The sequence below is a fragment of the Manihot esculenta genome, chromosome 16, assembly GCF_001659605.2.
Source record: "Manihot esculenta cultivar AM560-2 chromosome 16, M.esculenta_v8, whole genome shotgun sequence".
Taxonomy (NCBI): domain Eukaryota; kingdom Viridiplantae; phylum Streptophyta; class Magnoliopsida; order Malpighiales; family Euphorbiaceae; genus Manihot; species Manihot esculenta.
Genome location: NC_035176.2, coordinates 33,053,511 through 33,080,527, shown reverse-complemented (window position 1 = coordinate 33,080,527; position 27,017 = coordinate 33,053,511). Strand labels below are relative to the sequence as shown.

Sequence of the window (27,017 nt, the reverse complement as noted above, 5' to 3'; positions counted from 1 at the left end):
CAAACTTCTCTCTGAAAGCGCTCGATTAGGGAGCCCACCATGAAATTACAACTTTGCCTTTGTCATTGGGCCTCTAATTATGCAGAATTGGGCCTCTACACAACAGCAAGACCCTGTCCAGATCATTTGTGGCCTTGCAACTTGCACTATAGTGACAGAGTGAGTCACAGAGGCGGCTCTCTTCTTCTTCATTCAGTGCTAGGAAAGCATCCATTGAAGAACAAACGCAAAAGGGAGATGCAGAGATTGAAAGAGTTAATAAAAGTAAGGTTTTCATTCAATTCCAGAGCTGGGTTTCTCTCTACACAGAGAGGCTTTTCTGCTCTTCCAGATTACTCCCAACATGAAAATCTCGAGGACCAGGTCAATCTCTCTGTTTCTTTCTCCATTTCCGTGGCTTCATAGAATGTTCTGTGTCTTGTTTTGCATAACTATTTGCACCCAATTGTAAAAAGAGTGAGTTTTGGCGTGGACCTTTAGTCCTTTTTTTCGCTCGTAAATGGAGCTTAATGAGGTTGTAATTTCAGGTTTTGGTTGAAGGAAGAGCGAAATCAAGAGCAGCCGTTCTCAACAGACCATCTTCTCTCAACGCTCTTACTGCCCCCATGGTTTGTTCTCTCTCTCTCTCTCTCTCTCTCCCTGTCCTTCTCCACATTTTGTTTGCTTACAGCTGTTCTTCAGTTAATGTTCAATGTCTCCGGTGAATATGCTAACAGAAAGAAGTTGTAGATAAATTGATTCCCTTTCCCTTGGTAGGTGGCTCGGCTCAAGAGACTGTATGAATCATGGGAAGAAAACCCAGATATTGGATTTGTCCTAATGAAGGTATTGGCTTCTAATGCGTGTTCATGTTATAGAACTACATAAATGGTATAAAAGCAGTTCAAATGGAATTTCAAAACCTGCTCTTCTTTGCTAACTGCATTGTACTGTTTCCGGGAAATGGTTTTGAAAATAAGTTTAACGCTTTATTATGTTCAGACTTGGCAATTGAACTGTTTCTTTTGAAATCTTTTGAAGGGTAGTGGCAGGGCTTTCTGTTCGGGTGGAGATATGATTTGGCTCAATGAATTAGTTAATGAAGGTAGGCCTTCTTTCAAGCTCAATTACTAATGTGTACATCTTTAGCTTTATTGGTAATCTAAACCGCTAAGGGTCAAAATATCAAATTGTTATTTTGTGGTAGCAAAAACTTCAAAGAATTTGCTCATTTCTGCAGCAGGCCATCGTTTTGGTACATGCTTCTAAAATTTTTGAAGAACACCTTTGATCAGCATGAAAATGATAAATTATTCCTGAGAATGATAGAAACATAGGATTCTTGAATAAGATAGCTTAAGAGGAGGTTGGAGTGTGCATTGCAACTCCCTCCCATTTAAGCCTTGATTTGGATTTAACCTATTTCATTTCATTTATTTCATACTTTTGGATCATTGACATTACTGTTACTTTGACACCTTAATTCTCTTTATTTTTCGACTTTCAACTGGTTAAGCCTCACAGTTGTTAATTAGTAATCAGTGATATTGTTGCTAGTATATTTCCCAACTTTCTTGATTATGTACAGGCATGGAATTGTAATTACTGTTATGTTGAAAGCTCAGTTCTCTTTGTTTCAACAATTAACTTTATTAATGTTGCTTGTTGTTCAGATTATGCATTTCTGCCATTATTTACCACATCATGATTTGTCATATTGTAGCTTATATCTCAACTGTTCTTTGTGTACAGGGAGAGTTGAAGAGTGCAAAAGCTTTTTTCAGATGTTATATAAGTTCGTCTACTTGCAGGGAACATATTTGAAGCCACATGTGAGATTAAAACCCTTTACCAGATTTTTGTTTTAGATCTCAGAACAGTCACATATTCATTTATTTTGTTGAGGTTTTGTATAGTTGTATATATGTTTGTGCTTTAAACTTTAGTAGTTCCAATCCATGTTTGGTCTCTGGAATTTATTTATAGAACAAACTGGACATTCTTACAGGTGGCTATCTTGGATGGTATCACAATGGGATGCGGAGCTGGAATTTCACTTCCAGGAATGTTTTCTGTAGTAACTGATAAAACTGTATGTTACTGGTGCCACTCCCTAATAGTGGCAGTTTTACTGAATTGTGTTTATGTCTCATCCTTGTTTTAATAATCAAAATCTGTCTTCTTATAGAATAGCATTTATTAGTCAAATGTTGGTGCTATTTACTTTTTGTTAATCGGAAAATTTTTCAAGTTCTACTTTTTCTGTATTGTATTGGTGAAAACCACAATGCATATTTTTTGTAACAGTGTACTCAACAAAATTTTGCAGATTTTTGCTTACCCTGAGACCCAAATGGGTTTCCATCCTGATGCAGGGGCTTCCTATTATCTCTCTCGCCTGCCTGGTTGCTTGGGTAATTTACATCTTTGACAGTCTTAAAGCTGTGATTTTTCTTACTCTGTCATTTGTATCTCTTATAGAAGTGTTTTGCATGTGAATCATTTGGTGGATGTTGCTAATTTCAGGGGAATACTTAGCCCTAACAGGAGATAAGCTTAATGGTGTGGAAATGATTGCTTGTGGCCTCGCTACCCACTATTCATTAAATGCGGTTTGCTCTCACTACACTATAATTATTTTCCAGTCTCATGTTGCTGTTGCTTATAGTTATGAATTTCCTGGACAGAGACTTGCTTTGATTGAGGAACGCCTTGGTAGATTGATCACAGATGATCGTACTGTCATAGAGACTTCTCTTGCGCAGTATGGTGATATTGTCTTTCCAGACAAGACAAGCGTCCTTCATAAGTATGACTTATTTTGCATTTCTTACTTCTGCCATTTTTTCATGTTGTGCTAGTTTATTGCATCTACATTCATAGTTTCTGTAATTTGTTTTGGAGAATTGGTCTTTTGGTCAGGGATTAGAAATAAGATAGATAGAAATATTGATATTTCTGTCATCTGTTATCAATGTTTATGTTCATCTAATCTGACATTAGAATATTTAGCAGCCTTATGACTACCTTAAACTACAGTTTTGTTTCTCAAGGGTACAAGTAGTTCATCCAATATACATTGGATTTTAGTATCTATCTTCTAATTTTTCTCCCTTTTCTCCTTATCTAGGATTGAGACAATTGATAAATGTTTTGGTCATGATACAGTAGAGGAAATTATTGATGCACTGGTAAGTTTCATATTCTATGCTAATGGTTTCTTCCTTTCTTTTCTCCTGTAAGTCGTTTGCTTATTGTAATCGTTTCTAATTATCGTTTTACTCAGGAAAATGAGGCAGCTAGCTCTTATGAGAACTGGTGTAAAACAGCACTCAGAAAAATAAAAGAAGCCTCCCCACTAAGCTTAAAAATTGCCTTGCGATCTGTAAGTTAATGCCATGTTTCATCTATGTTATTCTTAATTATGATTGTTGGACTATTGTCTGAAGCTACTGTGTTGCAATAGATACGAGAAGGTAGATTTCAATCGCTGGATCAATGTCTAGCTCGTGAATATCGAGTATCCCTCACTGGAATCTCGAAAACAGTCTCTACTGACTTGTTTGAGGTATGGTTTGGATTAGGATTTTGCTTATTTTTCCTTCATCCAGCGAGCATTGAGTGGAGCTAATCTTGCATCATTGGTGAGTTCACCTCCACGCAGGGTACCCGGGCTCGGTTATTGGATAAGGATTTTGCTCCAAAGGTGAATTGATCTAATTCTTTTAAGAAAAATCTCAAAACGTATTGGGTCTCTGTTAGTTCCATGGAAAATAATTTAATATTAGCAAATATTTTCTAAGAAAATAACTTATTTTCTAAGAAAATAACTTATTTTCTATTCTCTAGTTACAATACTAAAAATAAAGGGCAGTACTAGATTTATGCATAAAAAGTTCAGTGGTGTCAATAAAATTCTTTAAGTCTAAATAATGGTTTTATTTTTTGAAAAGAGAAAGTTATTTTCATTAAAAATGGCATTTTTCCTTTTCTATCAGGGGAATGTTTACCAATTTTCCTAAATGTTCCAAACACTATAAAATGAAGAAAATGTTTTCTTGGAAACATTTTCTGTGAAACAAATAGATCCTTAACTGGTATCCAAGGTTTCTTGATGTATAATCGTTTTTGAAATGCAGTGGAACCCTCCAAGTTTAGGAGAAGTAAGTGAAGACATGGTAGATTGCTATTTCTCCCCTCCTGGTGAGGTTGAACCTGAGCTGGAGCTGCCCACAGCAATACGGGAACCTTACATCTGAGTGGATCCCAGTCTAGAGGGGTAATAGCAAATGCTACTCCGCGCTGATGAATTGTTTCCAACATAATTTGTTCTAAAAGGCAATTGTACCATTGTTTCTTATTCTTTGGCATGATTTTTGTTTTTTTGAGAGCTTGCACTTGTCTGAAATTTTGATAGAATGTTGGTATTTCATGCATTTATATTCCAAAGTTCCATAATTTGGGTCAATACACTCTTTATGTCCTGGCAAAAAATTGGAATAACAGGTTCTGGGAAGACGAGAATCTATGAAATATTAACTCTCTCACTGTCTGCAAGTAGCTCACGTATCCCTTTATACTTTTCTAGACGATTTGATCATCTGATCTCTGTAAAAGGCAGAATTGCATAGAAGCCATTTATAATAACCAGTAAACCCGTCTTCTCGTCCCCCAGATTCTCCATGGACGATCCAGAAAGTAAAACTAGTTGATGTGTTGTTCCACGAGGCTGCTATCAGGAATGGAGACGGAGCAGGTTGTCTGAGAATTGTTTTAGTTGTTTGTAGCTCCTCTATCTAATTCAGAGAGGCACACAAATATTGGCAGAGTATTCTTCAATCGTTCTCTTTTTTCTATTGAAACTACTTCAATTTATTATAACTTAATTGATAATGCGAGGTGGTGTAAGTATTGTTAGGTGTATTTTGTTTAGCGATTTTAGCCAAGTTGTTTTGCTTTTCAAACAAATGAAAGTTTTGGGTTTGGACTTCTTTTTTCCCAAAGATCATATTTAATGACAAGAAGGGAAGAAAGAAAAAACAATTCATTGTAATTCCAGGTGGACCAAATAGTTAAAAAAATAAAGATACCGAGACCAATAGTAAATATTGCAAGAGATTGACAACTACAATCCAACTTCAGGGGGCAAGGGGGCAAATTGTAATTTAGCTGGGTATACTTGCATATTTGACCTCTCCAAGCTGAATGTAATGTACTGGTCACAAGAAGGCAGAAAAAAAAAACCTAAAAAGACTGATGATATATTAACAAGGTGCTCCACAGAAAGATGGCGCTTTGCAGAAGCGTCCATAAAGTGCAAGTGATTAAAGAAAAAAATTAAAAAAATTTCATTAATCTCAAATCAAGGAAGCATAATCTGCATGTTTCAGAAAATTTTTGCATCAATCTACACTATTACTTGTTTCTCAACAAGGCCTGAGTTCAAATCCAATACTGAGAAGGGTCTGGGCAGACTCCAGTGCCTTTTCACCTCCAAGCTCTAAAACCTTCTCATCCATCAAATCTCCTTCTCTGTCCACTGAACATTTCGCTGAAATCCTTTCACTGGATAAACTTTTTGTTTTCTGACACTGAGGACCATTCACAGTGGCATTGGAGGAAATCCGACCAAGACTTTCTGAACCTTTTTGTTTCTTAGGTACTGGGACGTCATGGTCGTGTTTCCCTTCGTATGCTAGGGTGGTGGTTGTTGCATCATCTGTGGCTCTCTCGACATGCTTGCGGGCGGGACATCCTGCAGATGTGCATCTGTAGTAACTCCTAACATTTCACCAAAATGACAGATCAAAACAAGAACAAGTAGTTCGGAAGATATTGATCTAGACTTCCAATCATCATTGCTTGCACATGGAAATATGTGTATGCAACTATACAGAAAGGAGTTCAATGGCTAAACACCTGGGCTAATATGTACAACAGAAGAATAGTTGATTAAAAGTTGAAACTTATCCACTAATGAGTGCACGAATTAATATGAAAATTCACCTCAAGTAAGAATTCCCCTTCACCATTTTCTGACCATACTTGCGCCATCGATAGCCATCACTTGAGATGCCCCCATCCGCAGCAGCATGCACAACAATCTTAGTCTCCTTATTTGCTTCCAAAAGAGGAGCTGAATATGCACTCCTGTTTGTTGAACAGTTATATGCATTTGACGTCAATATTAAAACCAAAACCAGGTTTTGGTTATTTCAAGAGAATCAAATTCTACAGAGGACATGCCTTTTTTTCAGCCTCGGTTCCGCACCATGCTTCTCCTGAACCTCAGCATCTGCAATCACACAAGAGCTATTTTTCTGTTGTTCTGCCCCACTTGAAACAGAACTGGAGAAAAGGATAACCAAAATACAATGACTTTAACAAAAAGCTCAAATGGCAACTATTTTAAGAGGATCGTGTTTTCCAAATAACTTACAATTTTTTTGTGTCCAGCTCATTCCCATTCTGCTTCTCAACCTTAATCCTAATATCACCACTAGAACTACTTGAACTCTGTTGTTCAGAATCAGCAATATGCACTGATGACTGCCTGATGTCTTCCCAGCAGATAGACACGTCTGCACCAGCTACAATTTGAATTGAATCAACAATATGATGGCCTGAAGCAATGTTAGCAGATGGCACAGACCCACTTGACACGTTGCATTTACTTTGAGAGATATCGTGATTATGGTGACCTATATAAATGATATCAATGATACGTCTGGAATGATCACAGCGTTGAACCTTCTTTTTCGCATGGCAATTAGAACGTGCACACCTATAGTAGCTTCGGGAACTATTAGAACTCTTCACCTGTTTTTGGCCATACTTTCTCCAGCTATACCCATCACTGGCAGGTGTCTCAGTAACAATATGGGAAAGACTGGCATTATGTTCAGCCTTTTGTTGGTCTAATATTAGCCCAGAAGTTGGGATTGCAGGAGTTGAATGTTGCATAGTTGTAGCAGGTGGAGCAAGCGGTGACACATTGTTAGAATCATTTGCACATTCAGCTTGAAGTTCCAACTTAGCTCCATCCACTATAGGCTTTTTGCTCACCACATTCTCTTGTGGGGATATCTAGTGTTGCCACAGAATAATCATCACATTATTCTAATAAACCAACCTCAAAGATGTTCACAACAGAAGCGCAACTTGCCAAAAATACGCATAGAAAAAGATGAAAAGCATATATATGTTATTCATATAAGTACAAATTTCTCCATTTCTCTAGTGGAATCTCTATACTTCTGAAAGTTATATGGAATACTCATAAAAAAAAGTTATAAATCCCACCTAATTAAAAGTAGGATCTACAATCTAAGCTACTTCCATACATCTTCATGGCTGTGTGGAATGACAATAGGATTTCCGGAAACTAAAAGGAAAGGAAGAGAAAAACAATAATAACCAATACTTATGCCATGTTGGCACACTTCCCAAAAACAATACTAAAATTGTTTCACGTCCAACTGCAGATAAGTGCTTCACCCACATAATGCGATTTGTTAACTTCAGTCAATAGAATATGAATCAATTTCCCATGTCAATGTAATAAAATATTACTGAAAATCACAAAACAAATGAATAAGAGGGACAGAGACTCTGAGCAAAACAATTGAATAGTTATGGACCTTATTTTCGAAAAACTAAGTAATTTAGTCAACAATGCGATAGGTCAGAGCATAAAACAAAGCTAACAGAAAATTCTAAATGCTGTCTTCACTTCCCAACTGTAGGGCACAAAAAAATAAATAAATAAATAACAAACTTCAAGTTAATGGCTAAACCTACCCAGAAATCCCTCTCCTTAGCATTGTGCCGCACAAGTTATATGCAATGAATCGGAACAGCAAAGACCAGCAATTTAAAAGACCAAAACAAGAATCTAAACTAAAGATAGAAACTAATGATAGGTTCTAAGAACTCAAACGATAATCACCGATGTCAAAATCACAACAATAAAGCAACACAGTACCATTCAAATACAAACAAACGAATAAAATCCATATAAGCAGAAGAAGAACCTGAGATCGAAAAGCGGAAGAATTGTTAGACAAAACTCTTTTGAGAAGTTTGGAGAAGGAAGGGGGATCACAGACAGAGGCATTCGAGTACAGGGCACACGATTCCCTCTTGCCTTCAGAGTCGGCCATGGAGAGAGACGAGAAGAGAAAAGAAAAAGAAGTAGTTTTTGATAGATAGATGATAAAAGAAGGAGATGGGTTATTGGAAAGGAGAGTCCTTGAGCAAGTTCCTGTAGAAGAGCATGCTCTGTTCGGTTATGGCGAGATGATGAAGTGAGTAAGGAGGAGAGGTATGGTTTTAGAGACAGCGAAGAAACAGAGAGGGAAGGGGAGCATCTGGGCCTTTTCTCTTTTTGACTAATGTTGACCAGAACGCTGACGTTTATTTATTTATTTTCACTGCTTTATGTTTGACCACAATGCTCTTCTTTATATTTTCAATTCTTTAGGACTCTACTGGTCCAACTTTGCCTTTTTCGGCTATTAGGAATTTAGGGTATAGCTAGGGCATTTCCAGAGTTTCCATACAAATTAAAATAAAATTTCCGATTATAATATAAAAATCTAATAGTGAGATTATGATTTCAGGTTCACATCAAATTCAAGTGGAAGTCAGATAAAAAGAATTTCCTAATCACCAGGCAGATTTGAGGAATTTTAAGCTAAATCCAGTTTAATATCAACTCAAGTGAAAACTTAAAATATTGAAGTGAACCTTTATCTGTGTTATCTGGGTCTTCATTCATAATGAATCGGATACAGAAAATTTCCCCTTTCATTGTCAAATATTTCAAGTCTCAGCTCCTAGATTTAGAATATTGACCAACATTATTATTTTCAAGCCTCGTTTATAATTTGCCCAACCCATCTGCTATTAGGCATGTCAAGTGTCAAGCCTGAACACTGGTAGACGTAAATAATACTCATCATAACACTGTGAAGTACAGTTAACATAAGTCATGAAAATGTACAAAAGAAACCCATTTAGAAGCTCAACATAATTGAGTTTCAAACTTCAGATTAATACCCATGCTGAAGAGCTCTTGGTACAATAACTTGGCTCCGTAAGGTACATTCACCTTTACTATGTCATCAGCAGACTCACAGATTCTGCAGTAGGGACCCCTAATCTTGTGGCCACCACGCACTCCCCGTTGAATCACGTTTGCTACATTTTTGCAACTCTGGCAAACATGCATCTGTGAAGAATCACTGAGAGTGAAAAGGCGCTCATGCAGATTACCAGATGCACCATGAGCTATAAGACAGTCCCTCTCCATCTCACCAAACTTGATACCACCAAAACGTTTACGGTCTGCAACTGGCTGTCTAGTAAGTGGGTGAACAGGCCCAGTGTTACGGAACTTTACCTTGTCTTCAGCCATGTGGATCAACCGCTGATAGAAAGTTGGACCCATAAATATGAGAGAATGAACCATTTCACCGGTTCGACCATCACAAACTTTCTCATTTCCCCATCTTGAAAATCCAGCTCTGTCATGAATATTAATAGAAAAAATTATTCTGGTAACCATTTATAAAAAATAACTGGAGATAATGTAGAAAATGCTGAAATATGGAAAAAAATATCTACAAGCTGTAATCTGAATGAACTTTAAGACCATGAAATCTGACAATGAACTGTTGCAGGATTAGTCTGCTAACAAATTATCCAAGAGGATGGCACTGACGTTTTCATTTCTATCGCTAAAGCAATTCAGACAAGAGAAAAACCTAAAAAATGATATGACTACAAATTTCACATGAAGCATCAGAGTAAACATCATGACATAGAATCAAAGGAATTTTCACCTGTGAAGCTGGTTTGTGATTGCTTCAACTGAGAGTGTGGAGAACGGGGTGGCATATCTCATTGAGCCCCCGCAGGCAATCCCCTTCCCCAAAGCAGCCTCTAAGAGTTGACCAGGAGTTTGTCTTGAAGGAAATGCATGTGGGTTTATAACAATATCAGGAACTATTCCCTGTCTGGTGAAAGGGAAGTTCTCTTGAGACTCCAAAAAGCCTAGAACACCCTTTTGTCCATGCATGCTAGAAAACTTATCTCCAAGAGATGGAGAACGAACCTGCAGCAATTAGTCAGGAGCTTAACTAGTTGGCAAGTAATCAAGGGAATAATTTACGCAAAAGGCCAGGCCATTAGATATAATGTGGACGTATGTACGTATCATGTTTAAAAGATGACCATTCCGTTATTTACAGGTTTTCTAACCTCTCACTATCATGAAACTCATTTATTGAAGGCAAAAAAGATATATTTGTAATGGCTGTTATCAACAGTTAAATAACAATAACAGTCCGTTACGTGACCTTACTTTTTCAAAAATATTTGTGTACTGTTAGGCTGTTGCGATTATAGCCGCTGCAGGCAAGTTTCCATTACCCATGACCACAATTTAAATCCATGATGTCTATGTAGGAAAACATGCATGAATAGATGGTATGTGCATGTGCACATGCATAGGTATATCTATGCTGTTTTTATAAGCAGTATTAGGTGATTTTTCAAACATGAACCTGTCTTAGAGACACCACAGCAAAATTCTTTCCCTCATCATTAGAAGACAATACAACTTTCTGGACCATGCCCCTTTCAGTGTGCTTCAATTTTATACTATGATCAGCTCCAGATTCAGCACACCTTCCAATAACGATATCACCACTCTGTAGATTAGCACCAATGAAAGGAAAACCATCATCATCAAGGCTGTCAACACGTCCAAATTTACTCTGTACCTTCCCAAAATTTATAGTATCATCAAACTTCCGCCACTTGTCTAATAGTTCTTTATTATCAACATCAGCCTTGTAACTTCTGCTATGTTCAGATCGAAACAAGCCTCGCTCTAAAGAAGAGCGATTCATTACCAAGGAGTCCTCTTGATTGTATCCTAGATGAACATTGACTGCCACAATAGCATTCTGACCATTATATAACTCAGGTTTTGGCAGCATTCCATTATAACCTCGTTGGTGTCTAGATTTTCCAAGACAATCAGAAGTCACTGTACGAAAAAGTGGTCTTTGGGGATAGTGCAATTGGTGCGACACGGTGTCCACCCTGATGTTGGGATTTGTTGTGTAAAAACCTATAGCCTGCTGACAATGCTTTTGAGCCTGGTATAGAACTCTCCTTGCATGGTCATGATTGGCAAAGGGAATGATTCCACAACTTAAACCCAATAAGAAGGACATGTCAAGTTCACAGTGTGTGTACTGCACAGGTTGCTTGCCATCAGCTCCTGCTAGAAGAAGTTTTACACTCCATGCTGTGTTGCAATCTTCTTCCTCTTCAGTTCCAACAAACTCAATAATTCCCTTGTCCAAAAGAGATTGGAAGGTGTAATTTCCCCCTTTAAAAGCTTTTATCTTAGTTAAATTCTCAACAACCAAAAGGGGACGTAAAATCCTTCCAGCATCAGAAAATATGCGTATCTCTCTTTGTTGATCATCTCTTTTGATTTCCACCTACAAAAGATGTTAGGGATACCAACAAAATCTTATCACAGAAAACTAAACCAGCATGTGCCGCGATGCCACATAATCAGGCCAGATGTTTAATCCAACTATAGCACAACAAAATGGTAACAGCACTCAGAAGGCCAAAATTACTAAAAATTCAAAAAGAGAAAACCTGTTGAGGCAACCGCTTCCTCCGCCGTAAACGTCTAAGCTCGGTAACAAACAAATGGGAATCTTCACAAACTCCTACCCATTCCCCATTCAGAAATACTATATGTTTCCCATTCAGTTTAGTGTGGGCATCATCAACAATTTTCTCCATTCCACAATCAAACAATATATCAATTAGAGGTTCAGATATGTTTGTGCTAACAAGTCCTGTAGCAGCCAGATTTTTTACAAGTCCACAATTTTCACCATCCGGAGTAGAAAGAAAGCAAACCCTACCCCAGTGAGAAGGGTGCCTGCACCAAAAGAAATTAGGAGAAGCAAAACCATCTCATGTCCATCACTCAATGAACTTAAAAATCACTTTATATCATTAAGCCAAATACTACTGGCACTCAGAAAATGTGGATAAAGAGGAGAGAGAACAAATGAAGGAAGGACTTCTATTTTGACATGCTATACACAATACATGCAGATGCAGGTCACTCCCAAAAATCTATTGATTTCAATATTCCCTTAGGTATTTTAAAAAGATTTTTCAGCTACGAAATTTTGAAGGAAAAGTATTTTGATTGGCAATCATTCATCTACCGATATGGCTCTGACCAGAAATAGATTAGAACTATAACATGAGCACTATCAATTATGCCACAGACACATAGTTAACCAACCAAGCAATTAAGAGTTCTTTTTTAAGAAATAAGTTGTAAGTTTTTAACTTACGGATATCTTGCGCCTCCAACCTTCCCCGTGTACAGAACCTGTTGTCTTGTTTTCCGCAAATCAACCATTGTTTGTAAAGGATTTGTACGCCCCAGATTTGCCACAACACCAGATATCCTCTCCATCCTCTTAAATGGATGTGACCATGCCCCAGATGAGAATGCTCTTGATAGACCATTGGTGACTATAGAAGCATCCAGATAATGTTCAATTGGGCGAACATCACGATCTCCATATAGGTCTTTCTGCAAAACCTTGGACATGCGCCTCCTTGCATGTGCTATGTGTACTTTTAGCTCTCGGTCTAGCAACTCAGCAGCCAACTCAAATCTCTTGTTTCTAAAACTGTCCCTGTTATCACATTTTCTTTTGCCACTATATGCCTGTAAAAGACACTTCACCATATAACCTAGAAACCGGGCCTTTTGCCTAGGGCTATGGAGAGTGGGAAACAGATACAGACTAATGCAATCTTCATCTTCCCCTGGAGGAAATTTGGTTCCTTGTATTTGTTTAACTAGATAATCAAGAGCATTCCTCTCCTTACGAAACCCCTCACATTTGTCATCAGCGTCATGGATAGAGCCAAAAATGATATTCATAATACTGGCATCCTCCATATTATAATCAATCAAATCTATAACTTCTTTGTCTGACTTGATTCCAAGAGCAAAAAACAATATCCATAAAGGGATCTCTGTTGACAAGAAATACACAGTAAGGCCTTTCTTTCCTTCTTTAAGGTTTTCATCTTTAGAAGGCCCCACTGGCTCTAATCTAACAATTAATCTATTCCTTTTAACTTCAGACTTGTATGCAACTGTCCATCCCTGAGTATTTGAGATCCAAAGTCTCTTCAAACAACTTTGCTCTTGTGCAATTAAAACCTGCAACGAAAGATAGATGGATATCATGATATTTGGGCAGAAGAGCTGTTAAAGACAAAGTATATGATCAATAACTTGCTTAGGACATTCATTAAAGGTACAACACTTCACTAAATATTAGAAGCTTAAATAAACAAACTGTAAACGCAATGAACTTAATTAGCAAGCCCAAGCGAAAAGGTTATCTAGTTCAACTCAATATAGAAAAGAAGAATAATACAGCAAATATTGACCAAGGCCTAGCATCCAAATCATCAATTGAACATACGTAGTTCAACTCAATATAGAAAAGAAGAATAATACAGCAAATATTGACCAAGGCCTAGCATCCAAATCATCAATTGAACATACGTAGTTCTTCTTAAGGATATACTATTACCATCTTGATTTACAAGCTCCAGAGTTGGAAATGGAACAAAGAAGATTAGTCTGGTTGTTTTTTTTTTTTTTAAAAATCTGAAATAAAATAGAAGAAATGTGTTGCAAGCCTAACTATACGTTAAAAGGGAAAAGGAAAACAAACCTACTTCAAACTCACCTTCTCTGCCCCCTTGATCAAAAAATAACCTCCATGATCAAAATCACAATCACCTTTTTCAACAGTTTGCATCCAGCATAGGTCAGACTTCACCATTACCGGCATCCTCCCAATTATGATGTCCCTACTATCAGTACTTAGAACCACCTTGTCAACAAAATGATCCTTCCCAGTTCTAAACTCATCACTGCTAACAACTTTCTGGGTGTAGACCTGAAATAGTTGCAGAGAAAAATCAGATATTGCTAACTCTTAGTAAGAGGAAATTTTAATCCATGGCATTCTTCACAGAGTTTACAACTCTGAGCTGTGAAATCCTTCTCCAAAAAATGTTCGCAATGAAAGTGCCATTATTGCACCATTCGAACAGAAAAAGATATTTTAACTGACAAAGAACAGCATCTTTATCTCTCAATCTCTACATCAAAAAAGAAACGTAACAATCAAGATTTGAAACCTGTTAGCGACAAATGGCCAGCATCATTGCTACAAAAGTTCGCTGTGTTCAGTGAGACAGAGTTCAGTGAAACTGAAACACATTTTACTCACCTCTACGGTAACATTCACTTTCATCCTGGCTGAATACGTCATATTCTGAAGCCTCGCATGCCTAGGGAACATATTGTGTTCACCACCATCGGAACCAGCCCAAAAACTTGGTCTATCAACTGTGACCTTTCCGAACCTAACTGAAGCATATCGCCACTCATTTTCTCCCTTCTTAGATGGGTCATATCCAGGTTCAACAACCAAGTCATCAAAGGAATCAAAGGCCATCTGAAGACCATTGTGGATGAAGTCATTGTAGGAGTTGATCTGGTGACTAATGAGACCATACTCATTAAAGAACAAGGTCGCAGCTTTTTTACAAAAATCTTCGAGAAAACCTTCCCCCAAATCGCCCAAGCTAGTTAAGTCCATAAACTCACCATCATCTTCATCATCATCGCCATCAAAATCTATCTCCATATCAAATTCATTTGGAAGCTTCTCACCCTTACTACTCGTGCCCATATCTTCCTCCATGTCATCCATCGACTCCTTCATTTAATTCAAAATCTGAAAAGAATAACAACCGCACATAGAGATGAATGAGAAGCCCATGATCCACGAACCTTGAACAGTAACAAAGCAATAAAGTCTCACCCAAAACAAAGCGTAAAGCAAACCAATCCAGAGTCACAACCAAGCAACCATCATTAAAAATAAATAAAATCTCTCCACAAAACAACAGGCGTTTACATGGTTTAACAAAAACCACCGAAAAGCAAAGAAAATCAGATTAAGAATTTACACAGGAAAGAGAGAAACAAAAGAAACTCAGAATCGGAAACTTACAGTGGCTTTTATGGAATCTAGTTCACGGTGGAGAGAAAGCCAAAAACCCCTAAACCCCTTTCTATTGTGGAAAATTTAGGGGTTTTACAAGCGAAATAAACTCATTAGTATGCAATGTATGTATACTTTCTAGGGTTTTGTTTTTTTATTGTAAGCTCTTCTTAGCTCACAGGGTGTGTGAGGAACTGAGAAATTAGCCTCTGCATGTCACCTGAGCGAGCTAAGCAGAGAAGACGAGGAAATGGCAGAGTGAGTAATTGCGAAATGACAAAAATGTCCTTTACGCGCTGACGTACGAATGACCTCGTCCCAAAGACGGGCACGTATCTATCCCCTTCAAAATGTGATTAATTTTTATTATATTGAAAAATTAAATTAAGCCTATATTTCATAAAAAATTTAAAAATATTTTTTTTATATTTTTAACAAAAAAATATATTTTTCTAAACAAAGTTTTAAAAAAATGACTTGGATTGTTCAAATAAAAAAGTCTTTTAATTTTAATAATATAATTAATATTATTACTACATATAAATTTATCAATTTTTTTACTTTTCAAATTATAATTAAATAATAAAAATAAATTATTTTCTTGAAAACATTTTCTATATATAAATTATTTTTTAAAATAAATAAAGCCTAAAACTACATTTGAATTAGAAAAAGAAAAAGAAAATAAATTCATTTCTTCCATTATTTTATTTGAAATGAAGTAAATTGAAAAGTAAAAAAATGATAAATAATAAATAAAAGTTATTATTTATTTTATCTTTAATTTAAAGAGAAAGTAAATTAAAAAGATGCAACTATTTGTTTACTATTATACTTATTTAATTATAAGTGAAAAGAATTCCTTTGGACCAGACCCCAAGAATAATTAATGTGAATTAGTGACATAGATATATTCTTATTTAGCATTTATACAATATTAAAATTAATTTGAAATTAAATTTGAGATGTTTTAATTAAAAAATTTTAAAATTTAAACAATTTTCTTATATTATTTTTTGAAAACATTTTTTTAAAAAATAATAACCTTTATCTCCTAGCTACAATCATAAACTATAGCGACTGTATCTTCTTTTTCTTTATGGAAGTCTGCTTACCTTGAATTAGCTCAAATATGAGTGAATTTTTAAGAAAAAAAAATCACATAAGAATTTAATTTAATTATTTTTTATTAATTATTTTATTTACAATGAAATAATTAAATTCTTTTTAATTAAAAAATTAAAATTATTTATGATTTTATAATTATTCATTTGCACTCTTCCCTTACAAAAAGGTATCATTCCAAACTAAGTCTTTGGAATAAAGGTTTTAATACTCAGGAGATTTTGCAACATATGTATCTCTATTTATAGTACAACCAGAGAAAGGAAGCCAAGATATCCCTTGAAGGAAAGGTGCAAATTTAATTATGGCCAACCCAGATTAATATTAAATTTGTTGCAAGATCTTCCAATGAACATTGCCTTCTGATAGTGAAAAACTGAATATCATAATAAAGCCAAATGATGGTTTTGTCTCTAAATCTTATATAATCTATCAGACATAACACATGCACTGAAATGCCAATACACATGCCTGTTGGAGCATGCTTCTCTATATCTAAAAGGGGCATTTTGGCTTTTGCATGAGATGGATGTCTGATTCCTTTGTTCTTTCCGAGAATGGAAAGACTCATCAATGGTCAGAATTGATTGCTTATGAGCAAAATAGATTTTCATATTCATAAATGATCACTAATGATTGCAGACGAGCAAAACATGTTTTTTCAGTCTAGTCTGCGGAGGAGATACTCAACTTCAACAAGCTTGGTGAGAGGCATTACCCATTCTGAATAGAGATTAGAAACTATGGAGGGATCAACCTTGTAATTTTCACTGCTATAGTTTCCAACGGTTACTTCCTGTCCAAACACCATTGCCTTCTTTGCAACCCTCTTCTTCACCATCTCTTCTACATTCTTAAACGTCAACAAGCTCATTAGACCATCTCTGTCCTGCAAGAACAAAGGTATTACCCACTAATATGCCAAATAGCAGTTCATTCGCTCCACACACAAAAAAAAAAACTGATTCCTACTATAAATGATTCAACTTCGTGGAATTATTGGACCCAAAAAAACTTCTAAGAAATTACAAATTTATATTTGATTTGTCAAGGAATCAGTGATATGGCTCCCATAGCAGCCATCACTAAAAAGTATACCAGACACAGACAGCAAACTGACTGGATGAGAATGTCTTAAAATGCCTACTGTTGATAAATCTCATATCTTTTCAACCATCTTCCTGACAACCTATGAATTCATCTTTCACTTCCTTCACTCTGGAATTGAATTTAACTGGGAATTTAAAAGAGCGAAAATATTAATTAACTATCAACACTTAATGAATTAAGTCACCATGTTTTTAACCGCTGTTAGTTCTACTCCAAAATCGTACAATTCTTAATAATGATACCTTAGCACGAATTAGAGGTTCATAATCTTGTGGAGCTTCCCTGTATTTAACTTCAGCCACAAATTTTCCATAATGGATTCTTCTAGAAAGGGCCTGCAGGAAGGAGTACATTTTTATAATCAATATAAAAGTGATTTAGCAGAAAGAACATCGACCACTATAAGGGGGAAGCACAAATGTAAGCACATGTTATAGCATAATCATTGCCTGTAAACAGTTAAGATCACTAGCAGCAGTTGATGCATAGTTGCCATCATCACCCTCAGCAACAAACAATGGAAGAAGTTTGTTGAAATACATATCCCATATGTCCTCATTCATGTTAACGGAGGCAGCTGCTAGATGCAAAACCTATAAGAGGATCTTAGATTCTTAACTTCATGGAATCCAGCAAAATAAAAACCAGAGATTAGGGGAAAAGCGATTACCTGAGGGTACTTATGAGTTGGCACCAAAGGGGGGGGTAGATCATTTGGGAAGAAGGGAGTTTCCTCTGGATTCTCATACCTCCCGGCCTGCAATGCAATCAGAATTAAACAAGTCCAAAGCAATTCATTGGCATGAAGATTACACTCGAATCTCGAGTCTTTGGTAAAATGCCAAAATCTGAACTCATCATGTTGCATCTTACTGATGGAGAACATTTTGAAGGCAGAGACCATCCAATGGCCAAAGAAATAACGTTGACCAAACAGCGTTTCCAAAAAAACAAATTAAGAATTTTTTTATTAGAAGAAAGAAAAAGAACACATCCAAACAAGAATTCCTTGAAAACACGCAAAGAATTTTTAATACATCAGTCAGATACTTGCCTTGGCTTGAATAGCCTCCGTTTCCTTAACAATGAATTGAACCAAGGACCCAGAAAACCCAGAAATCAACCCCAAAGTTTGATTGTACAGTCGAGAGTTAACGGGATACCTTGCTCTCTCTATCAGACTAAAAACAATTGTGTCCTCTTGTCTTATCAGAGAGTCCCTCACCGAGCCAAGGTTTAAGTCATTACCAGAATGACACATAGAATTACCATCCGCCATTGTCATATTATATCTAATCAGAAACATTAAAACAAGAATCAATACCGATAGAAAATCCATGGAAGCATAAAAAGTGCCAGAAAGGAGAAAAAATAATTACTATTTTGGTTCAATAATGGTTATTGGAGAGAATACCAACAAGCAAATGAAGCAATTAGTAGTACAATGGGGACCCAAGAAGAAACATTGATCACAGCCACAAAAAATTCAATGTGAAAATTGGTATATTCACCGAAAGAAAAGAAATCAATGCATTTATATCTTCCTTGTCTGTTTTTAAGATAGAAGAAGAATGGGCTAGAAAATGAAAGCAAAAAACGTCAAAAACAGCAAAGTTTAATTGCAGGAAAATCAACGGTAGCGTGAAAGAGAGAAACTCGGGACCATTTAAAGATGATTTGTTATCTTGGAAAAGAACCAAACCTGAGATGAAGAATCCAACTTTGCAGTTCCAGATATGGCCAATCCCTCTCGCTTTTCTCTGTCTGGTTGAATTTCTGGGTAACCAAACAGAAAGTTAAGAGTGCTCTGAAGTCCGAAAGTGATATCTAAAATTTCTGAGGTGAGGGAGTAGACAGTAGTCAGCGCAGAGCTTCATCGGCATAAGTTAAAAACAAATCCGTTGGCGTAGCGTAATTGCACGAACGTGACGCTTGCGTGGAAGGAAGGTTAGTGGTGGGAATATGGCCGTAAAATGACAATATGGACCCTACCACCTATCACATACTATATATTTTTTACTTTTAATAATGTTTTTAATTTATAAATTAATTTAAAAATTAGTACATTAATTATTTAATATATTTTTTAAATAATTTAAGGTTGTGTTGGATAGTATTAGTAGTTTTTTGTAATTTTATTTTTTTATAATAGTTATTAGCTAAAAAATGAAGAGATAGCTTTCCTTGAATTATTACTTAATTATTATATGTAGTCAAAAATAGAATTAAAGCATTAAATATTACTTTAAAAAATTATTTTGGAATATAATCTTGTGTTTCATTTTAGAAGTAGTTTAAATTGTTAAAAATGATGAAAAAAAAAGATATGTATTTAAGTGCTATTACTTTAATAGGATTATGTTTGATATTTAAAAAAAATAAAAATTTAATATATATTTATACTTCTATTATTTCCTCCCTTCTATAATTTTTTATTAATTTTTTAATTATATCTCTTTAAAAATATTAAATTTTATTAAATATTAAAAAATATTTTAAAAAATTTCTTAAAAATAATATAAAATTAAATAATATTACAATAATCATTTTGTATATCGCTATGGTGTAAAAATAAAAATAAATAATAATTTTGAAAAAAGAAAAAGAAAATGTCGATAAAAGTTATGGAAAAAAAGTGTTTGAAATTAAAATTTATAATCAATTTGTAATATATTGAAATATGAAATTATAAAAATCAAAAAAATTAGTACAAATTATATACATAATGAACGATGACAGCCGAATTCAAGAAGCTCAGGTCTCGATGAAGTTCATGTTAAAAAGATTGGTCAGTATTCAATTAGGGTCTAAGACGCAACTCTATATTTTATGTAAACTTAGGTCTATCTAGGTAAGTCGGATTATGCGAAAATATGTTCATGGGTCCTAATCTCAAATATTCATTAGCCTATGTTAAATAATAAATCTTATAACGCTCGGATCATATTTAAATAATGCCGAATAAAATTAAATATCTGTCTGACGAAAGAAAATGGTGCAATATCTCTGTGTGCACGATCAGTATGAATATGACAGAAAAGCACTAGCACAATGGTTATACGTTACTAAAAGACAAAAAAAAGAAATAAAAGGATACATAAAAAAATACAAACAAAACTTACAAAAAGATACCCTAAGTTTGACCCATTATCGGATCTCAAACATCAATTATAGCCGTCGGTGGAAATGAAGGAGATATTATCGTCACCGAAATTCTCATTCTCATTCACCTACTAAGATTCACATAGCTAATTACGGCGAAAACCATACAAAAGTTACCCAAATAACCTGAACTCGACTCAGAAAGGCCCACTGTTTTTATTCTCTAACTTAAGAGCCCCAACTACTCATATTGCTTAACCCTTCACCAAGTTCAATCGAGACCGTGCCCTGAACTTTCCTGTCTGACTAAAAATTACAAAATATGGCTCTCCAATTACAGAATATTACCCACTGACTAGGTCAGATGTTACAGTAGAGGGGACTCAGTATCTCGTTAGGCAAACTACTTGTAGCCGAAGGGCTCAATATCATTGAGTTCCAACCCACATTGAACTATCTAATCCCCCAATAAAGTAGTAAGAAGACAGAAGATGGAGATGGATAAGCAAGTTGGAGAAACGAGCCAACAGCCCCACGCTAGAGATAGAATAGCGAGGGAGATCATTGAGAATGATGGGACTGAGAGCTACTCTTTCAAATCCGCATAAAGGTCCGAAAATGAAGAGTTAGAAAAAAACTACTGCCTGAAGAAGAGGCCCAAAAGGAAAAACGCAGAAATAGACCAAAAATTAGAAAGATTGAAAGAGAATATAGACAGAGTTAGGAGTATGAGACAACAACAATACTCTATTGCTAACCCCATTGTTGTTTGTGAAACAGATTCAGTAGAAAATAATATTAAAGAAGTTTATTATGCCAATTTGGACGGGACCTCCGAGAATATGTTCCGAATATGTGTAAGGTTTTCCAACCACCTTAGTAGGATCAGCCCGATTTATATTCAACTAATATTATAATATGATTAATCTATATTTAATTATCATGATTTTTACAAATTTGTGTATGGAATATATAATAATTTTAACTCAAAAATTCACTTGGTTAATTTCAATTAATACCAGAGCTAATATCGCATTTTATTTAATTAAAAAGTAATTACAAAATAACTATATAAATCATAAGATACCTTAATTGTGACTTTTTATTTTATTTTTATTTGATAAGTCAATTCAAACGTTAATTACTTTTTTTTCTAGAGATAAGTTCCAAAATACAGTTCAAGTCTCAAACAACATATTCAAAACAAATAAGCTCACTCCGCATGCAAACAAATAGCCAGCTGCACTCCAATCCGGAAACCTTCCACCACTGTAACTGGCAACAACTATGGCAAATGCAATATCTCTCTCTACAGACAATTTAGAAAGGCCTTATTAACACTCATTGAAGACGGAGAATGAAGAAAAACAACTAATAGAGCAAAAGCTTCTAGAGGATGAGTAGAAAACTTTGACATGCAGAAGCATATCTCCTTTCACCCGATAAGAGCAACAGAAGAATCGATTCAGGGGTCTAAAACCTCCAGACAACACCCTGATACCAGAAAGATTTTCAAAGAAATCCAAGACAGAGAAACTACCCAAAAACCAAATTTTTAAGAGGGAAAAGCTTGGGTTTAAATATATGGAACAGGAGAAAAAGCCGTGGAAGATGAAGATCGAAACTACAAACACTAATTACTTATAAGTAAGATTTAAACATTTTATAAGCGAAACAGTCTTATCATTCCAAAAAAAATTGTTATATTTTTATTAAAAAAAAAACTCCAAGCTTTTTCCCGTTTATATAAATATTAACCCAACTTCTTTTTCTTTCTCCTACCCAAATACCCTCTTAATTTATTAAAGTTACAATCAATAAATCAAGTGGTAATATTATATTGTTTTCTGCACTAATCTATGAGGTAAATTTAACTTCATATCTATATGGGCACTTACTAATTAATCTTATCATAAGAGAATATTGGACACACGCTTGAAAGGCAGCCTTTTCTTTTTCTCTTTTCAAAGACAAAGAAACTCAGCTATTAATATAAAGGCAATTGAGTGGCTCATATAAATTTGAATCCATTATCCATACCAAGAAGTCAAGAACATAAAATCAAGACCTGGGAATAAATAATTGTGACCTAGTGGACCAATGATGGGCACTGCAATCCACAGTTCACACAATCATATTCAATTTGATAACCAAGAAATGGGCAATAATTGTATAAGCACAATAAGCACCTAAACAGTGATCAATTAACACCTATTACAGCAGCAGACAAAGTCAGAAAGAAGGTTTTGTACTTCAAATGGCAATCCTGTTTCTCCTTTTTGCTCTCATTTTTTGTATCAACTTTCCACTTCTATCTTGCAGTATGTATCAGATGCTTTGCTATTCACATTTCAAAGGCAAAACGATTCATCTACCATCATCAGAACCCAATTACAGTTATAGACATATGGTGACCTTAGCTGATTAATATCTCAATCTCAAAACTCCCGCACGTTTGATCTTCACCTATCAGTGATAATTTTTGGATCATTGCGTGAAGTGAAAGGGGAAGGTTCCATAGCATTCCTTGAAATAAGCATTGCTGTGTCTTTCCACCAAGAAACCTCCACTTCTTTCTCATAAAGCTTGTGCTTAAGACATTCTATGGCGGCTTCCAGCTCTCTTATCTCTTCTTGCTGTCTTGCTTCCAGTAATTCATGCAACCTTCTTTCCAATTCATCAGGAGGAACTCCACAATCTGTGTCTACATCGTGAGGTTGAAGGTCAATCACTTCTCCAGAAGTCTTGGTCTGACTTTTCGAGCAGGTAGTATCTTCATCAGTCACCTACAATTTCCAATATCTCTGATATTTAGAAGACACAACAAGGAATATGGAACAGGAAGATCAACCTTGCAAACAGCAGAAAGGAATTAAACCCTAATTGCTAGCAAAATCTCAATTCTATGAATCAAAGTGAGGGTGTGGGAAGATCCAATCCAAGACAAACAAATGACATTGTTCACGGTTTTCTTTCTACAAGCAACAAAAGCATGAAGAGAAAATACATCGATATTATAATTTAAGATATTTTCCAGCATTCGTATCTGTTATGAACTCATTCCATATATTTCTATGCGAAGATTTCTACCATCAGAGAAAGTATACTAAGTTCATAGAAACAGTTCCAGGATACCACGCCACAAAGCATACAATTCAGCTTACCTCTACCCTTGATAGCTCTGAGTGTTTCAACTTCTCCCCATCCAAGTGCAGTTGTAAGCGTTCCAACTCAGCTTGGAGTTCTGCCTCGAGCTGATCCATTGCTTCTTCTGAACACTCTTCTTTTTCAGGTGGTTCGCACTTCAAAGACTGATCAACCGCTGAAACTGTTGAGGACTCCGGTATGTATTGAGATTCAAACTGTGGCCCTTGTGGAGAATCAGTGTCAGAGTACGCAAACATATCATTTGGTTTCGACAGCTTAGAGATATTGCTTTTGTTAATCAATTCTTCGCTGGTATTTTGGAGGAGGGGGGAAGGTTCCATAGCATGCCTTGAAATAAGCATTGCTGTGTCTTTCCACCTAGAAACCTCCACTTCTTTCTCATACAGCTTGTGCTTAAGACATTCTATAGCGGCTTTCAGCTCTCTTATCTCTTCTTGCTGTCTTGCTTCCAGTAATTCATGCAACCTTCTTTCCAATTCATCAGGAGGAACTCCACAATCTGTGTCTACATCGTGAGGTTGAAGGTCAATCACTTCTCCAGAAGTCGGGGTCTGACTTTTCGAGCAGGTAGTGTCTTCATCAGTCACCTACAATTTCCAAAATCTCTGATATTTAGAAGACACAACAAGGAATATGGAACAGGAAGATCAACCTTGCAAACAGCAGAAAGGAATTAAACCCTAATTGCTAGCAAAATCTCAATTCTATGAATCATCAACCTTGCAAACAGCAGAAAGGAATTAAACCCTAATTGCTAGCAAAATCTCAATTCTATGAATCAAAGTGAGGGTGTGGGAAGATCCAATCCAAGACAAACAAATGACATTGTTCACGGTTTTCTTTCTACATGCAACAAAAGCATGAAGAGAAAATACATCGATATTATAATTTAAGATATTTTCCAGCATGCGTATCTGTTATGAACTCATTCCATATATTTCTATGCGAAGATTTCTACCATCAGAGAATGTAATGGAATCCATTTGCTGCAAATCCATCAATACTAAGTTCATAGAAACAGTTCCAGGATACCACGCCACAAAGCATACAATTCAGCTTACCTCTACCCTTAATAGCTCTGAGTGTTTCAACTTCTCCCCATCCAAGTGCAGTTGTAAGCGTTCCAACTCAGCTTGGAGTTCTGCCTCGAGCTGATCCATTGCTTCTTCTGAACACTTTTCTTTTTCAGGTGGTTCGCACTTCAAAGACTGATCAACCGCTGAAATTGTTGAGGACTCCGGTATGTATTGAGATTCAAACTGTGGCCCTTGTGGAGAATCAGTGTCAGAGTACGCAAACATATCATTTGGTTTCGACAGCTTAGAGATATTGCTTTTGTTAATCAATTCTTCGCTGGTATTTTGGAGGAGGGTTTCCATTTGCAACCTCATCTGCACTATCTTATTAAGCTCGTTTTTACTTGCTGCAATTAGATACAAAAGGCAACACCCAACTCCCATATTGAAAGAGGTATCTTTCCTGCTCTCTCCTGGAAAAATTGAACATACTAATAACACATTGAATTGATATAGCCTTCAAATTAATAAAACCTACATAAGAAACAAACAGAACTGACTGACCAGTCGTAGACACCGAATTTCCACCGTTGAGTCCATCCATCGAACATCTAGCCTGCACCGCTCGATCACCCAATCCTTTCTCATCTTCATCTATCTTGCTCTCTGTCTCTTTCTCTTTCTTCACATGTTCATCCGGGATTCTCTTCACCCTGGTCCGCCTCAGCCCCGAGATCCACCGAGCCACAATCCGGTGGGGCGATGGACAGCATATGCTCCTAGAACACTCAGACTCGCTCATAATAGAAAGCTCGTCTAAAACGTCGTCGTCGTCGTCGTCGGCAGCAAGTAAGATATCGGAGATGCGTAAGGGGGGCGAGATTTGGTCTCTGGACGTTTAGGGACTTGAAATTTAAGGCTGGCTTCATCGAGGATAGCGAGTTATACATGGAAGGAATTAAATGTGATGATGCAGTGAATCAGTGATAGAGGGGAGAGTTTGGAAGGTGGATGAAATAGGAGGGAAAGTTTTGAACGGTTTCCATTATTGTAGTAAATTTTTTAATTAACTTTCATTAATTATAGTAGTAAACTTTTTTTTTGCCACTAATTGCTATTATTGTAGTAATTACATAATTATTGTATAAGATTTATAAGTTTTATTGTAACATTTTGTATATTGATGTTATTATTTTAATAATTTATTTTATTATAAGTGATTGTTTTAAAAATATAATAAAGTTAAATAGATTATGATAGTTTGTTATAATTAAAAAAAATTAATTAGTAATTTTTTCTTTTTTTTATAATACTTAACTATTAAAATTAATTAGTAAACTTTTAAAATGTCAATGGCGTTTTAATATAATTTTTAAAATCGAGTAACCAATTAGTGAGTTTTTCCATATAATAAGATCTAAGTAGTAATTTTCTCTAATAAAAATTTTATTCTACTTTCCATATTGTCATATTTCTTTCATATATTTTTCACACCTTCTTCATTATTTGTGTCTAACAACTATACTCAAAATTATAAAATTTATATATTAAAAATCAATTTGCAGTAATTGAGAAAGAGATAATCAAGCAGAATAGAGATTGACAGCGATCCGCATCATAAAAGTAATTTATATTGAGTTTTAATTTTTTATTTTTAATAATTTAAATTTTAAATATTTTAATTTTTATTCTATTTATTAAATTCGAATCTATTAAAATTTTTATTTATTTATGGAGATTTTTTTTTAAAATTTTGATAGAATTAAAATTTAAAAACTAATATATTAAATTTAAAAAATAAAAAGATAAATATGTTAATTATATTATATATCAGGAATAAAAAATATATTATTTAAAATTTATTATATTTATTGAATTTAAATTTTAAATTTATTAAAATTTTTATTTATATATGGAGATTGAATTTGAAAATTTCAATTTATTACTTTAATTTTGTAAATAGAATTTTATTGATTTAATTTTTTAAGAGAAATACTTATACAATTATATAAATTAAATTTTATGAATTAAAATTTTAAATTTCAAAAATAGCCATTTGATTATTTTTTCTGTCATTATTAATGATATTTAAAAGATATTTAATTTTAATGAAAAATAAATTTATTAATTATATTATACTTAAAAAAAACAATATTTTCAAAAACAAAATAATCAAATGAAAGCACAAAACAACGTGAAGGCCAAGCACTCATGGGCTTGTGCAGTGTTTTGTAGTGGACCTTTCCTTCTCCCTGACTTTTTATCCATCCGACTCTCGCCTTTCCTTCTGCTCTAAAATCAAATCACTTCTTTCTGAACGATAAGACTTGAAGGCTTGTTATATGCTGAATGATGCGCT

The 27,017-nt window shown here is 35.2% G+C and overlaps 5 protein-coding genes across 9 annotated transcripts; 1 reads left to right on the top strand and 4 right to left on the bottom strand.

Moving 5' to 3' along the window:
- The first annotated feature begins 24 nt into the window (after positions 1 to 24).
- Positions 25 to 4,447, top strand: LOC110603833 (3-hydroxyisobutyryl-CoA hydrolase-like protein 2, mitochondrial). Of its 2 annotated transcripts, XM_043951705.1 has the most exons (14): positions 25 to 363; positions 528 to 608; positions 757 to 825; positions 1,021 to 1,084; positions 1,732 to 1,811; positions 1,988 to 2,071; positions 2,309 to 2,393; positions 2,506 to 2,591; positions 2,667 to 2,788; positions 3,110 to 3,170; positions 3,266 to 3,364; positions 3,446 to 3,547; positions 3,644 to 3,685; positions 4,119 to 4,447. In XM_043951705.1, the coding sequence occupies exons 1-14, from the start codon at positions 40 to 42 to the stop codon at positions 4,236 to 4,238; spliced, it is 1,419 nt and encodes a 472-aa protein (XP_043807640.1). In that variant the 5' UTR covers positions 25 to 39; the 3' UTR covers positions 4,239 to 4,447. The 2 variants fall into 2 exon arrangements, with proteins under 2 accessions (XP_043807640.1, XP_043807641.1); XM_043951706.1 differs by lacking the exon at positions 3,644 to 3,685.
- On the bottom strand, positions 4,367 to 8,781 carry LOC110603834 (WRKY transcription factor WRKY24). Its single transcript, XM_021741773.2, has 5 exons — positions 8,013 to 8,781; positions 6,419 to 7,065; positions 6,226 to 6,327; positions 5,986 to 6,129; positions 4,367 to 5,760 (listed from the first exon to the last, which is right to left on the bottom strand). Exons 1-5 carry the CDS (start codon positions 8,139 to 8,141, stop codon positions 5,406 to 5,408), a joined length of 1,377 nt encoding a protein of 458 aa, XP_021597465.1. The 5' UTR covers positions 8,142 to 8,781; the 3' UTR covers positions 4,367 to 5,405.
- A 138-nt stretch (positions 8,782 to 8,919) lies between these two features.
- LOC110603037 (DNA-directed RNA polymerases IV and V subunit 2) lies at positions 8,920 to 15,376 on the bottom strand. The gene is made up of 8 exons (XM_021740687.2): positions 15,147 to 15,376; positions 14,358 to 14,867; positions 13,809 to 14,021; positions 12,384 to 13,270; positions 11,665 to 11,956; positions 10,548 to 11,498; positions 9,825 to 10,096; positions 8,920 to 9,506 (listed from the first exon to the last, which is right to left on the bottom strand). Exons 2-8 carry the CDS (start codon positions 14,853 to 14,855, stop codon positions 9,005 to 9,007), a joined length of 3,615 nt encoding a protein of 1,204 aa, XP_021596379.1. The 5' UTR covers positions 14,856 to 14,867; positions 15,147 to 15,376; the 3' UTR covers positions 8,920 to 9,004.
- Positions 15,377 to 16,625: 1,249 nt separating this feature from the next.
- LOC110602971 (chorismate mutase 2) lies at positions 16,626 to 19,303 on the bottom strand. 3 transcript variants are annotated; one of them, XM_021740597.2, is made up of 6 exons: positions 19,075 to 19,303; positions 18,427 to 18,664; positions 18,043 to 18,129; positions 17,822 to 17,965; positions 17,615 to 17,707; positions 16,626 to 17,151 (listed from the first exon to the last, which is right to left on the bottom strand). In XM_021740597.2, the coding sequence occupies exons 2-6, from the start codon at positions 18,655 to 18,657 to the stop codon at positions 16,924 to 16,926; spliced, it is 783 nt and encodes a 260-aa protein (XP_021596289.1). In that variant the 5' UTR covers positions 18,658 to 18,664; positions 19,075 to 19,303; the 3' UTR covers positions 16,626 to 16,923. The 3 variants fall into 3 exon arrangements, with proteins under 3 accessions (XP_021596289.1, XP_021596290.1, XP_021596288.1); XM_021740598.2 differs by lacking the exon at positions 19,075 to 19,303 and adding an exon at positions 18,787 to 19,044; XM_021740596.2 differs by lacking the exon at positions 19,075 to 19,303 and having other exon boundaries at positions 18,427 to 18,726.
- A 3,184-nt stretch (positions 19,304 to 22,487) lies between these two features.
- LOC110602830 (protein POLAR-like 1) lies at positions 22,488 to 25,775 on the bottom strand. Of its 2 annotated transcripts, none has more exons than XM_043951619.1 (4): positions 25,223 to 25,775; positions 24,710 to 25,131; positions 23,639 to 24,229; positions 22,488 to 23,260 (listed from the first exon to the last, which is right to left on the bottom strand). In XM_043951619.1, the coding sequence occupies exons 1-4, from the start codon at positions 25,458 to 25,460 to the stop codon at positions 22,937 to 22,939; spliced, it is 1,575 nt and encodes a 524-aa protein (XP_043807554.1). In that variant the 5' UTR covers positions 25,461 to 25,775; the 3' UTR covers positions 22,488 to 22,936. The 2 variants fall into 2 exon arrangements, with proteins under 2 accessions (XP_043807554.1, XP_021596096.1); XM_021740404.2 differs by having other exon boundaries at positions 24,704 to 25,131; positions 25,223 to 25,772.
- Between the last annotated feature and the right edge of the window lie 1,242 nt (positions 25,776 to 27,017).